Source organism: Populus alba, chromosome 3, assembly GCF_005239225.2.
Source record: "Populus alba chromosome 3, ASM523922v2, whole genome shotgun sequence".
Classification (NCBI taxonomy): domain Eukaryota; kingdom Viridiplantae; phylum Streptophyta; class Magnoliopsida; order Malpighiales; family Salicaceae; genus Populus; species Populus alba.
Genome location: NC_133286.1, coordinates 4,623,283 through 4,638,089, shown reverse-complemented (window position 1 = coordinate 4,638,089; position 14,807 = coordinate 4,623,283). Strand labels below are relative to the sequence as shown.

At 34.4% G+C, this 14,807-nt stretch overlaps 1 protein-coding gene across 1 annotated transcript; it reads right to left on the bottom strand.

Annotated features, from left to right (window-relative positions):
- Nucleotides 1–7,992: 7,992 nt before the first annotated feature.
- LOC140955415 (uncharacterized) lies at nucleotides 7,993–13,769 on the bottom strand. Its single transcript, XM_073408157.1, has 7 exons — nucleotides 13,544–13,769; nucleotides 13,206–13,480; nucleotides 12,757–12,919; nucleotides 12,370–12,441; nucleotides 11,386–12,148; nucleotides 10,912–11,194; nucleotides 7,993–8,436 (listed from the first exon to the last, which is right to left on the bottom strand). Exons 1-7 carry the CDS (start codon nucleotides 13,767–13,769, stop codon nucleotides 7,993–7,995), a joined length of 2,226 nt encoding a protein of 741 aa, XP_073264258.1.
- Between the last annotated feature and the right edge of the window lie 1,038 nt (nucleotides 13,770–14,807).

Below are 14,807 nucleotides of genomic sequence, written 5' to 3'. Positions count from 1 at the left end.
AAAAAAATTAACGAGTAAACACAAGCTCGCTCACACGCACGCACGCACGCATATGATGATTAAAATTTGAGTTAAATTCTATTTAACTAGTGTCTGTATTTGTGTTAAACAAACAGATTAATCCCTCAAGTTCATTTAAATAACTAATTGATCCTTGAATCACATTTTACCGTTAAGTTAGCGGCACAAACTAAGGAAATATTGCTGAAAGCTCAACATTTTACTAACAAAAAATTAATGAAGGGACCGCATTGTAAACATATTTAAAAGTATAGGGATTAGTTAGAACAGCTAGTTATCACTGCCTCTGATAATTAATATACAGCTCAGCATTTTGTTGAAGGGACGGGCAAAGGTACATTTATATTAGATCTTGCTTCAGTACAATTTATTAAATTTATTTTAATATATTAAATAATATAAAGCACAAAACAGATCATAATAAAATACAATAAAAAATATATTTGTTGCACATGGCAATCTATAAATGAAGTGTTTGGCTCTCTATTTTTTATTTTTTTAATTTTATTTTTAGATTACTTTGATGCATTGATATTAAAAATAATTTTTAAAAATAAAAAAAATTATTTTGATATATTTCACAGTTAAAAATATTTTAAAAAATAATTATAATCACACTCTCAAACACCATCAAATTATTTGATATACATTTTCAACATGACAAGGATTGATCATTATCTTGTCCAAAGTTTTCCTCACGACAAAAAATTTGTAGAAAAAATATTTTTTCTTAATTTTTATATTATCTATTTATCGCTTATTTATCTTTTAATTTAAAAAATTAAAATTTGACCAGTTTTATTAAAATAGATATGTGCATGTAAGATTTTAATTGCAAAAACTTTTTGATTTAAGAACTAGATTGTTCTAGATGACAAAGAAATTCTAGTAAAGACTAAAATATTATAAAAATAAAAATGCAAAGATTAAAACAGATGATTGAAAAAATATCAATAATAAAAAACAAAACTATTTGAACTTGTGTTGTGTGCATCAAACATAGAATAAGAATATATATTATCTAGTTTAATTCAATCCAATCTTAAATATTGTTCAGTATTTCAATTGTCATTTTCAAACCATAATACCTAATGCATTTTTAGTTTCAATTTATATACAAACTCATCTAATGATATTTTTATTGTTAAAAAAAATATCATAATTTGGAATTCCAAAAAAATATTCTATTGGAAAAATGTTCTACTAAAAAAAAAGTGGAAATATACTTGTATATTATAAATTAATGGAAATACATCAAATTACTAATAATGTCAAAATGTTGCATGACACTTTAATCACATGTCTCCTCCTCCTCCTCCTCAAGAAACAAAATGTGGAAATATACTTGTATATTATAAATTAATGGAAATACATCAAATTACTGATAATGTCAAAATGTTGCATGGCACTTTAATCACATGTCTCCTCCTCCTTCTTGCAATTGTGTTTCAAAATATATGATAAGAGAAAGGCTTGAACATGACAACTTACATGTTTCTATAAGCTATCAAAAGGTAATATTTGATTACAATCCAGAACAAAAGAGACGAAAACCATGAAAATAAAGGAAACAAAATAGAAAAAAAGATGAAAATATAATAATATTTAGTAGTAATTGTTTATATATCTTATTTGATAATGATAAATAAAAAAAATAAAAAAAATTATTTTATCTTTAATATGTATTATTATTAAACTTATACATTTATACAAATAAGTAGATTTTTTTTTGCTTTAGTTTGTATTAAGTGTTAAAATTAATAATATTATGATAACCCTAATTATAAAACCTACACTGGCCTAGTGGATCAATTCGGGACCTAGTCGTCTCTAGACCTGGATCAATACAAGTTTAAGAAAAGATAGGTGAATTAAAAAACCTTGTTGATTCAGGATAAATCATGGGTTGACTTAGGATAAAACACTAGGCAAAACCCATTGTTTTTTTTTTAAAAAAAACTTTTTTTTGGTCAAAACAAGGTTGTGTTGATTCTCATTTTAAAAAAAATAAAATTGGGTCAACTCGAGTTGACCTTCTCAACTCATGACCTAGGCTTTGCCTCAAATTGACTCTTGGATGGAGTTTTAAGACTATGATAATAATTATTTTTATCCATGCATTAATCCTCCTGACCCAAGACTTGAGCTTATCTCAGGTCAATCCTTGAGTTGAGTTTTAAAACTATTGTTGTAACCACTTTTATTTTTACATTGACCTCGTTCAACCAGAGTTGACCCTCCTAATTTGTGACTTGAGCCTTGCCCTAAGTCAACCTTCAAGTTAAGTTTTAAAATTATAATAATAACTATTTTTATTTTTTTATTGACCTGGGTCAATGGTCAACCCAAACAATAACTCGAGCCTTGTTCCAAGTCAACTCTCATATTAGATTTTACAACTATACTACTAACTAGTTTTTATTCTTACCTTGATTTAGGTCAACGAGGATCACAGATTTTACTCCAAGTCAATCCCCAAGTTGGGTTCTAAGACTGCAATAATAACTATTTTTATTTTTACATGTCTTAGTTAGGCAATTTTGGAATTGAAAGTTTTTTACAATGATATTTTATGAATAAAAAATAAAAAAATATTGTTTATAAAGATATGTCTTATTTGTACTTTCTATTTTGAAAGTCCATAAATTCACTCTAAAATTATCCCGTAAAAAAATTATTTTTATATCTATTTTTTTTTCAACTAAACACATTTTTGTCTCTGCTATCTTCATTCTTTTTATCCTAAAATAATAACTAAATGCTACACTAGAGTTTAATAATGATATAAATGCGAACATCTTAACTTCGTAAAATCAAATGAGTAAAGAAGAAGACATAAAAGGGAAGTTCATGGTAATTTTATAAAATCATAGTTATTATATCTTGGTTAAAGCTTGATTCGGCTAAAATCCTAGATTAGCAAATTATAGGTCAACCTACTAAGTTAGTGAGTTGACTAGTATATCAATTATGATAATAAATTATACATATAATATTAAATCTAAATGTTTCATACATGTTGGTTGTGGTGGGTTGGTAATTTTTTTGTGTCAATAAAAAAACACCAAGATTCAAACATTACTGTATGAATATTTTTTTCAAAGTCAACCTTTAAATCAACTAGGTTTTAAATTTTAGTAGTTAAACTCACTAATCAATCATTTGATTTATATGATAGGCCTGTATTTAAGATGAACATTTACCATAAATTAAATGTATCTTATAGTATCAGACTTGTTATTATAAAACATGATTTTGTTAAGGAGTTATTGATACTTCAAGTGCAAACTTATGATATAAAACCTTGATAAAAATGCACTTTTAAGTACTAATTAATGTTCTACTAGAATGTAGGAGAAGCATAGAGAGTGGGACCCGACTTCTCATGTGCAAGTACAACAGGAGTTCAAGGTAAGGGTTGTCCCCTTACTTCTTTAAAATGTTTAAATTCTTGTAAAGTTAGTATGTGATAGACATTATGCATATTTTGTACTACTGTGTATAATGAGAAATATGGCCTATGTGAATATTGCCTACGGGTAGTATAAATATTGTTGCATGAAAGTTACCAACAAGTAGGAGAAATATTATTATTGCGTGAACGTTGCCAATGAGCAAGAAATGTTATTACAATGTGAATGTTGCCTACGAGCAGGGAAACAAATACTAATTCTATGTGAATGTTGCCTACAGGCAGACAAACAAATACTAATTCTATGTGAATATTACCTATAAACAGAGAAATAATATTATTATATGAATATTTTCACCTGGTGAATATGACTAAAGAAAGGAAAGATACAGTGAAACAAACATGGATTTGAAATTTGAATTTTGTTCGTAGTCTCTGGGATTTGGAGTTCGGATATCGGTCTATATATATATATATATATAAAGAAAAGACAGGCTATGGACTTGATTAGCCGACCTCGAATAGGGGCAACTAATGATGTTAACAAATATTGTTAACACTGACATGATCTTGATGGAAATATAATAAATATTGAACTTGATTAACTATTTGTATCACTAATAGTTAATGATACTGATGAATAATGTTTGTATTGACAAGCCCATACTAACTTGATTAACTTCATAAGGAGGAAGTTAATGGTGTCAAAGAGAACTTGGCATCAACATTTATGGAAACACCTCCAATTGTGATGGAGAGTAATTAATTGACTATTTCGGGTTGAAAATAGCTCAATGGCATCGATCGATTAAGTTGGTGTCGGCATTGCTAAGGAATTGATTAGTTTATCCAAGTAAGGGTGACTAATGACACTAATAGGAGTTATTAGTGTTTGGCAGTGACTGCCTTAGAATTTGGGGCGGAAGAAAAAGGGTAAATTATACAAAAGTTAACGTGTGATAATCGAAAAGAAAACCATAAGTAGATTATGGAAGGATAGGTGTTAGATGTAGTAAAGGATCTTCTTTTGCGGATCAACTATGATTATGCCCTATCAAGTGGGTACACATATGTGTAGTTACATGTAGTAGTGACCCTCCATTATCTGGTTGTATTTTATTTATTTAATATAATTATTCTCTTATTTTGATGTTCCAAGTCTTTCTCATTCCCGTCAGGAGTAGTGTCCTAGGTGTCTAGTTCTTTTGTATGAATTAGGGAATTAGCATTTTCAATTCTTTTGTATAACTTAGGGTTAGCATCTTTATTTCTTCTGTGTGAACTTGGGATGAAATGGATGTTGTTATATTTTCTTTAGATAATTATATAAAAGGAACGATGTTAGTATTCCTTTATCTTAATCTTAGAGGCCTTTAGAATTTTATGCTTGTAATATTAATGTTATTAATCAAGTTATTACTATTAGTTTGTGTTGTAAATTATATATTCGAAATGAATCCCTGGATTTGCAATATATTATGATTAATAATAATTGTGGTCTCTAATAAGGGAATTTTTAGCATATATATTTTCCACTATTCATGCTTGATTTTTAAATATTTTGGATATGTTGCACAAGACAATTAGAATTTTAAATATCGTTGTGAACTATTGACCTCGTGGGAAATTAATGTGTTTTCAGATATTAGGTTATTGAACAGGTAGAGCCTGGCAATAAAACTGAATAGTGATTCATTATGTGCTGCAAAAGAAGCTATACAACTTAGTTCAAGATGTTCATCACCATTTTCAAATAGCTGAGATGAAGGTCTACAAAACATATGAAGGGCATATAACTTAGTTTTGTTGTTTCGAAGCCCAAAAAGCGAGTTGAAAAACCAGGATTGAACCAGCCCGAAATTCCTGCACTGCAAAGACTGTTTTGGTTTATGGCCCTTATCTCAATGCTTAGAGGTCCAAAAATTGCAAGATCAGTGTCGTTGGAAAGAAAATTTGATTCTCTACAATTTCTCTAGAAATAAAGATCTTTGAATTCGCAAGTTTCATACCTCAAATCTGGCCTACAATGTCTGGGTAGGAAGGAATTCAATTCAGAAAAGGAAACTTTCCTCATTACTGCGGGGGTAGAAAAGCCACAATATAAAAGAAGAGAAAGGGGGTCTGAAAACAAAGGAGTGGAGACACGTAGAAACCCTACAACATAGCAAAGAAAAAAAAAAACAGAGGAGGCGGCACCAATAGGAACAAAAAGAACAGAGGCAAAAATATTGAAGACCGGGAGGACACCTATCTATTCCACTAAAATTCTCTGCTTTTGAGTGATGTTCATCGTATCAAGTTTGTTTCTCTTTAATTTAACTATGGAGTAGACTTTTATTCTGGGATTTTTGATGTAACCTTACTATGAATATGTGAACAATTTCTTCGATTGAATTATTACATTAAGATGTTGAGTATTTCATTCTATGTGTAATGCTTGTGTGTGTTTTGCCAACATCTGCATGATTTAGAATTCAATTTGAAACTGAGAAGTGATAATTGTTGTAGCTATTGTTTGAAATACCTTAAGAAATCTATAGGATAGAGATATTCTAGGAACTTTTGTAATCGTTACAGGTTTTACAGTACTTAATAAATTTCAACAAGTTCAGAACTTTCGTAGAGTATATGAAATTTGTTTGTCGAAATAATTTATTGATGCTGGAGAGAGATTAATATCTATATTAGGAAAACCTGATTATCAACATTATGAGTAATTAATTTAATCGAGAAAGTTCACATAGACATACTTACGGTAAGTCAGAAATCCTAGATACAGTACAATTGAATTCATTAATATTTAATCAATTGGTTGTTTGTTTTTAATCATTAATTTTTGTTTCATAAACTATCTCATTCGATTCCTTAAATAGATCATAATTTAAAAGACTTTGGTAATTAGTAGTAATTTTTACAAATCCTCGTGGGACGATACTCTACTCATCACTTTATTACTTGTTACGATTCGTGCACTTGCGAAATTAACCAACAGTCGCAATGCGATATGGATATGCATTGATGATGGAATGAACATGAGATATGTATAGGATGAGATGTTGATAACTTGAGACATCTCGGTATAGGGGAGACTTAATTGAAATTTTGGTAGAAGTTTAGTTACAGTGTAAAAAAAAAAAAATACCCGTATCTTTACGTACCAAATTGTAGGAATTAATTTTAAATGCTCACAAAATCGTCGGGCGTTACATTACTAATACGACCAGCTACCAAATCCTCACCCGCCGATGTGGGATATTACAATCCACTCCTCTTATGGAGCCCGATGACCTTGTCTGCACAACCGGACATCCAGTGAGGTCGGCTCTGATACCAAATGTCACAGCTCGGTCCAACTTGGCAAATATTATTGGCTTTGGGCCTTACTGCCATCACGAATTTATTTTTGGAAGCCACGCATGACCCCAAAACGCGTCTGACAAGTCAGCAACCAACAATACTAATAAGGCTAACTATCAAATCCTCATCCGCCGATGTGAGATATCACAATTCACCTTTCTTAAGGAGCCTGACGATCCCATCGGCACAACCAATGAGGCCGACTCTGATACCAAATGTCACAGCCCGATCCAACCTGCTAAATATTGTCCACTTTAAGCCTTACCACTCTCACATATTTGTTCTTGGCAAACACGTATGGCTCCAAAACGCGTTTGACAAGTTAACAACTAGCACTACTAATAAGATCAGCTACCAAATCTTCACTCGCTAATGTGAGATATTATATTAAAAATATACAAGTTTGTATGCTAGTGTTATGTTGTGGAGATAAAAAAAACCTTTAACTGTAAAACAAAATATCCAAGTCTAAGGGAACTCCTTACCATTATTAATAAACTTGAAAATACAGTCATTTTGAATTTTTTCTCCATCAAGATAATTTTTTTTATTAACATATTTTTTGTTTATCTCGGTGAATGCAAGCTTTTTTTCTTTACTAGAATCATTGTTTCTATTAAAAGAATATTCTATAATTGTCACAACAAATTAAAAAATAAAATCAAAATAGCATGTTCATATTTTTATGTGCGATTGAAAGTTAAAAAAATAATAAATATGATAAAATCATGGTCAAAATATATTTAAAAATTCTAAGATTAAAAAAGTGATTTAAATTGAACTCTCAGGAACAAATTTTTATGTCATATATATAATAATTGAAAACAATTATTAAAATTTAAATAAAAATTTATAAAACAAGGCTTACGCATCTTACCTTGGTTTATATTTTTATTAAACTCTACTCGAATGCTGGAGCTCTATAGTTGTTCCTCTATTTTTATTATCTCAGCATTAGTTATTGAAAAAAAAAAAACAAAAAAACTGGAAACATCCTCTCGTGGTTGCTAGGAGTTGGGAGTCACAAAAATTTACATGACTGGATGAGATAACAGCAACATCCTTTTAGAAGAGGTTGCCGATGCATTACGGTTGCTGCTCATTGCGATGTCTTTGCAGATGAAACCCACTAGCTGCTGATGCAAAGCTTGTTGAATTTGCCACATGTTGAGCTTGAGCTTGCATAAAAGCATTAGTGTAGATTAGTTGAGTCTGTTGCAGTGCATAACTGCTACTGCTACTGCCGCTTTGAACAAGATTTTGAGGAGATGCAGAAAAGCATTAGGTAACTTGGTGCCTATAGATGATGATGATGAGATGTGGTCCGAATAAACACTTCCATTACTAGTTGTTGGTGTTTCACTATGAATGGAAGCTGCAGCTGCAAATTGTTTCACAGGCATTGTTGAAACAGAGGAGTCTGTTAAATATAGCCAAGAGAACACAATTGACTGCCCAACAGTTAATGGGGTCTGTCCTCCAACCATATCGGCCTTCCTCTCTCCTTCCATATTTGAAGTGTCATTTCCTCCATTTTTCCCTTCTTCAGGCACACGGTAATTCGTCTGCTGTGTTGCTTGGGCCGCAGTGATGAAGTGATAGCCATGACTTGATGCCTCTGGAGGGCTTTGGAGAAGAGCATGATTCTGTACCAGCAATCAAACATCAAGACCTGGGAAAGTTGTGGTTCCGTTGATGGAGCAAATGACATTGCAAAAGGAGGAGATGTCTGAGATCTCAAGAGTTGGTGTTTGTGAGTAACATTCTGATTTTGCATCAGCTGCCGCTACTAGTTGGGCAGGGAATGATTCTGTTGATGATTCTGCAGATGGTTGGATCTTGATGATCGCTGCTGATTCCACCTAATTCACTCCCATGTGGTTTATGCTACTGATTCTGCAAATGCTTCTGGGATGACGAGGAGCCACTAGAAATACTTGGATTTTGATGACCCTGTTGGCTTTGTTGTGTCTGTATGAATGGTTGTTGCTGTCGCTGAAGCTGTGAAGGATGAAGCATTTAAGAAGAATAAAATTGATCCATTGAAGAAAGACAGCCTGAGGATGGGTTCCTTTGTAAGTTGTTGTGGCCCCCAACATGTTCATGGATTGGAATCTCGTACGCACCATTCTGCAAAATTGCCAGGGAAGTTTGGGTAGTCGAAGCTCATTGTTGTAGCACCAGTTATGGCTGATGTCGTGGCATTTATTGAAGCAGAACTTTAGCTACTTGAAGAAGCTACATTGCTAGCAACAGGGGAAGGCCTCACACTGGCTGGTTGGATAGAAGCTTTCACTACTGCAGTAGCTTGTTATTGATCCATTGGGAAGATGAAAGCGAGCCCTTGCTTGCAAAATATTACTGTGAGCCTCGGGGGCAGAACTCGCTGAAGCAAAATCTGCAAGGGCCTAAATACAAAAAAAGGGACGTTATGTACAAGTTGAATAAGAAATTGGATAGCTGATAGAATTGATGCAGGCAACGAGGAAAATATGGGGAGTCGCTAGCAAGGTCATTTATGTTACAATGATATATTCTTATTTATTGCTTTTCTGAATAAGAGATCATGTTCTTATATCATATACAAGGCTGCTAAGTATGGAAAGTAATAACCATTTACACAGAATTTGGCTGGGATCATGGTGATACATATTTTGTGGAGCTAATGGATTCTATCCTTGTGATTTCAGCAATTAATCTCAATTACAGTTCATGCCGACACTCTCCCTTAAGTTGATGTATAGATATCTTCAATGCTAAACTTGTCTAGCGAGTTATGGAACACCTTGCTTGAAACAACTTTTGTGAGAATATTCACTAGTTGGTCTTTTGATTTTACAAATGGAAATTGAACTATCTTGGCCTCAAGCTTTTCTTTGATAAAATGTCGATCTATTTCAACATGTTTTGTCTCATCATGTTGAACTGAATTTTGTTCAATTTGTATAGTTGCTTTATTCTCACAAAACAACCTCATGGTTGGCCTAGATGAGTAGCCAATTTCTTCCACCAACTCCCTTAACAAAAGAAGCTCGCAAAGTCCTTTGGCCATGTCACGAAACTCAATCTCTACACTAGATAATGCCACAACATTATGTTTTTTACTTCTCCAAGTGACTAAGTTTTCTCTAACAAAGATGAAATACCCAGAAGTAGACTTTCTATCAACAATGTTTTCGACTCAATTTGCATCTGTATACCCATCAATGTTTAGGTGGTTATACTTCATGAACATAAGCCCTTTTCCTAAAGATGCCTTCAAATATCATAAGATCTGGAATACAGCTTCTATATGCTCTTCACTCGGGCTATGCATAAACTGACTCACCAAGCTCAAAACATAGGTAATGTCTGGTCGAGTATGAGATAAATAAATCAACTTCCCAACTAGCTGCTGATACCTTTCTCACTTAGTGGGTATTTGATTTGGATGCTCTCCTAGTTTGTGGTTTTGGATTGTTGGTGTGTCTGCTAGTTTACAATCGAGCATACCTGTCTCAGCTAGCAGGTCAACTACATACTTTCTTTGTGAGAAAAATATCCCTTTACTCGATTGAGCCACTTCAATCCCCAAAACAAAATTTAGTCCTCCAAGGTTTTTCATTTCGAACTCAGTTGCTAGATGTTCTTACAAGCTCAAGATCTCCTCCTCATCATTTCCAATAATTATCATATTTTAGACATAAATTAAAAGGCAATCACCATTTTCCCTTGATGTTTTAGGAATAAAGTGTGATCTGAATTGCTTTGTTTGAAGCTGAACTTCTTCATGGCCAAACTAAACCATCCAAACCACACTCTTGGTGACTATTTCAGACCATATAGTGCCTTCTACAACTTGCACAATACTCCAACATGTGAGGTAGCAAAGCCTAGTGGGACATCCATATACACCTTTTCTTCACGGTTCCCATGAAGGAACACATTTTTGACATCGAACGGGTGGAGTGGCCAATCTAAATTTGCAGAGATTGACAACAATAACCATGATTGTATTTAATTTTTCCATGGTGAAAACGTTCCCTGATAGTCAATGCCATATATTGCGTATATCCTTTTGCGACAAGCCTTGCCTTCTATTAATTTATTGTTCCATCTGCCTTGTTTTTAATAGAGAATACCCATTTACATCCTATTGCTTTCTTCCCTTTTGGTAGTGGCATGATCTTCCATGTTTCATTCTTTTGTAAAGTTGCCATTTCTTCGATTATTGCTTGATTCCATTTTGGATTACTCAAGGCTTCTTGCACTGTGTTTGGGATGTGTTCAGAAGACAACTTTTGCACAAAGGTCTTGAGTGGCTGTGACAATCTTTGGGTACTGACATGATTAGCAATTGGATATTTAGTTTTCTCCTCTCTATGGTCTGGTGAGTATCGACTTGGTGGCTTGCCACGGTTACACCTAGGAGGTAATTTATAGCCAAAAAAAACTATCTTTTATATTATTAATTAAGAGAGAGATTTGGGAACTGTACCTCAGGATTATTCTTAGGAGAATGATTGGTTGATACTGAACCGAGAGGGGGCTGTTCTTGTTCTTGTTCATTATCTATCTCGTTATTCTACCCTACTATTGTGTTTGTGTCTCTAAACCATGGCCAATTCTCCCAATTACAACCATGGTCCATATTCTGCTCTTCACCAATCATCTCCCCCTGAAGAGAAGAATGAGAACCTGGCTCTTGAAAGAAGTATTCAGTTTCTAGAAATGTAACATCCATTGTGATGTAAAGGCGTCTTGTTGCAGGATCATAACATTGGTAGCCCTTCTTATGCTGTGTATAGCCCAGGAATATACAACGGACTGCACATAGATGAAGTTTGGTTCTTTGATTTTTGTGAAGATGAACATAAGCTACGCATCCAAATATCTTTGGTGGAAGCATAAGTATAGACGGGAGAGGCACATGATGGGCGAGAGCTTGTAATGGAGTACTAAAGTTTAACACCCTAGACGACATTCGGTTCAACAAGTAGACAGCAATTGTGACTACATCTGTCCAAAACTGTGGAGGTGCATTTGCTGCTGTTAAGAGGGCCCAAGTTGTTTCCAGGATATGTCTGTTCTTCTTCTCTGCAACACCATTTTGCTGTGGTGTTTGGGAGCACATTGTCTTATGGTATAGCCCACATGCTTGGAAGTACTCCTGCAACTCTTTATTGTCATACTCCCCACCATTGTCAGAACGGAGGATCTGAAGTTTGACAGAGAATTGGGTCTTGATCATATTATGGAAAGAGCGAAAAATCCTTGCTACCTCATTCTTACTTTTCATCAAATATAGCAATGTCATGCGTGTGCAGTCATCCACAAAAATCACAAACCATCTGATGCCTGAAGAAACTGAAACGGGAGCTGGTCCACATATGTCCGAGTGAATTAACATAAATGGTGTCTCACATTTTTTGAATTTATTGGATAGGAAACTTGATGACTTTTAGCTAAAATGCAGGTTTTACATTTTAACATTGTATTGTTTGAGTTGGAAAACAAACTAGGAAATAAATGTCTTAAGTAGGAGAATGACGGGTGTCCCAAGCGGTGATGCCACAACCAGATATCATGTTCTTTGTTACCAAGATGACGAGCATTGTTCGCCTGACCAACACTGAAGTCATCAATGTAGTACAACCCCCCTTGTTTAAGTACTACAACCAATAATCTCCTTAGTTAGAATATCCTGAAACAAGCAAATTTTAGGATTGATTAGTGGGCAGCAGTTCAAATCTCAGTAACTTGTCCTACCAATAATAATTTATTGGAAAGAGTTGGAACAAGTAGAGTGTTTGATAAAGAAAAAGAGGATGACAGTGCCACTTCTCCAGCCCCAGTAACTGGATATTTTTCACTGTTTGCATTGGTTATGCATGTGATCCATTGTGGTTGAGTCGTTTCAATAAAGTCTTGTGGATCAAATGTCATGTGTTTAGTTGCCCCAGAATCAATAATCCAACCGTGGTTACTTGATTCATTCTGGGCCAGGGAATAATTTGCTGCTGCTGGTGAAAAATCCTCTTGAGATATAAGGGAAAGGTGAGGTTTGATGGAAGAAAAAGAAGAGCACTCAGCACTGACAAGTGTAGCACGACCACTTTCACGCTTTTTCTTTGTCTTGAGTTCATGCCACTAGTCCGGATATCCATGGAGCTTGAAACAGGTTTCCTTAGTATGTTTCATATTCCCACAGTGTACAACCACCTCCCCCAGCTTGTGTTTTTGATTTCATGCCTAGCTTCCCATCTGTTACCATCTGAAGAGAAGGTTGCTGTTGTGATTTTTGTCCTCCTTTTGATATCAAGGCCATGCTGGAAATGGTATCTGCTTTTGATAACATCACCATTTGTCTCAGATCTTCTCATCGGACATGCGTATATGTCTGTTCGATTGTTGGAAAAGGGTGAAGTTGAAGCACATCAGCTTGAATCTTGTCCAAGCGATTATCAAGTCCGTCCAAGAAAGTATAAACTCTATCTTCCTGTATAATAGAGTAATATTTCTGTATATCAACTTCACACTTCATGGGATTTAGACGCTGAAAATCAATCTCTCTCCAAAGACCTTGAAGAGTGTTGTAATATGTCTCAATTGATCCTTCCCCCTGTTTGAGTCTTGTCACCCTTCTCTTGAGATCATAGACTTGTGAGGTGTCGGAGCCATTAAAATACGTTGTGGCAATAGCATCCCATACTGCCTTAGCCATTGGAAATGATATAATTTCCAATTAGTTTTTGATCCATGGAGTTGATTAACCATCCTTTACCACTGCATTTTCAATTCTCCACTTTCTGAAAGTAGGATCTGTCTCTGTCTCTGTAGGTTGTTGAAGATCTCCATTTATGTATCCCAACTTGTCTTTACCAGAGATATACATCTCGATAACTTGGGACCAGAGTCCATAATTCGTGTCATTTAACTTGATACCGATTGGTGCAGCAACAGATTCATGAGTTGCTGCAGTTGTTGTCTGACTCAACATCTGTGATAAGGGTTGAAGGATCTGCTTGGGAGTTTTCTATTGGGGAGGTAAGATCTCTCATTTTCTCAATCTTCTAGAATTCTATCTTCTTTCCCTTTCTTTCTATTGGTTCACAGAAAGAATCAGACAGGTCCTAGAGTTGACGCACTGATATCATGTTACAATGATGTATTCTTATTTATTGCTTTTCGGAATATGAGATCATGTTCTTATATCATATACAAGGCTGCTAAGTATTGAAAGTAATAACTATTTACACAGAATTTGGCTAGGATCATGGTGATACATATTTTGTGGAGCTAATGGATTCTATCCTCATGATTTCAGCAATTAATCTCAATGACAGTTCATTCCAACAATTTTTTGGATGAAAGGCTGTTTGGCGATGCTGCACTATAGTAAAGAAAAAAAAAACAAGAGCCCTCGATCACCACCGTCACAAAGACAAGCTAAGGATTAGCAGAGTCACAAGACATGCTGAGAATTAGCAGACTCCTATGATTTCTAGTAGCAAACAATAGTCGAATGGGGCTGACAATAGCTCGCAGCCCTACAATAAGAGTAGTTGTTGATTAATTGAATGGAAGCAGGCAAGAACTCATAAACAATTCTATCAAGTTTAGTCAAGTTTCTTTCAATGGCAAGCTCGCGCCATCCATCATGCAGTTGCAGGAGCAGACATGGGTTAACACACACATATAATATGCTTTCTAAGTCTCGGTCTTTGAATTAGAAGCAAAATCAGAAAACAACAAACCCCAACCAAAGCCAAATCAAACTCAGTCGACATAAATCCGCTCCTCAAAACAGAGAAACCTCTCTATAAGATTCTTCCCCGCTCCCTTGGATGACTGTGTCCCTGTCTTCTCTTCCACTACTGGTCTCTATTTCTCTGCCCTTTTCTTTATTCTAGGCCTTTCACAATTTCACTTTCTCCATGCGGTCAAAAATAGAAAGACGGTGCAAATGCCTTTATAAAAGATCTAGAGAAGTTTAAGTTACTGTTATCATGAGCTTTGGTTAGAAGTTTAAAGATTA

Coding starts and splice junctions, on each gene's coding strand:
- LOC140955415 (XM_073408157.1), bottom strand. CDS start 13,769: ATGTTGAGTCAGACAACAACTGCAGCAACTCATGAATCTGTTGCTGCA. Junction 12,920..13,205: donor TGGACAAGATTCAAGCTGAT/GTGCTTCAACTT, acceptor TATCCGGACTAG/TGGCATGAACTCAAGACAAA. Junction 12,149..12,369: donor GAACAATGCTCGTCATCTTG/GTAACAAAGAAC, acceptor TATGTGGACCAG/CTCCCGTTTCAGTTTCTTCA.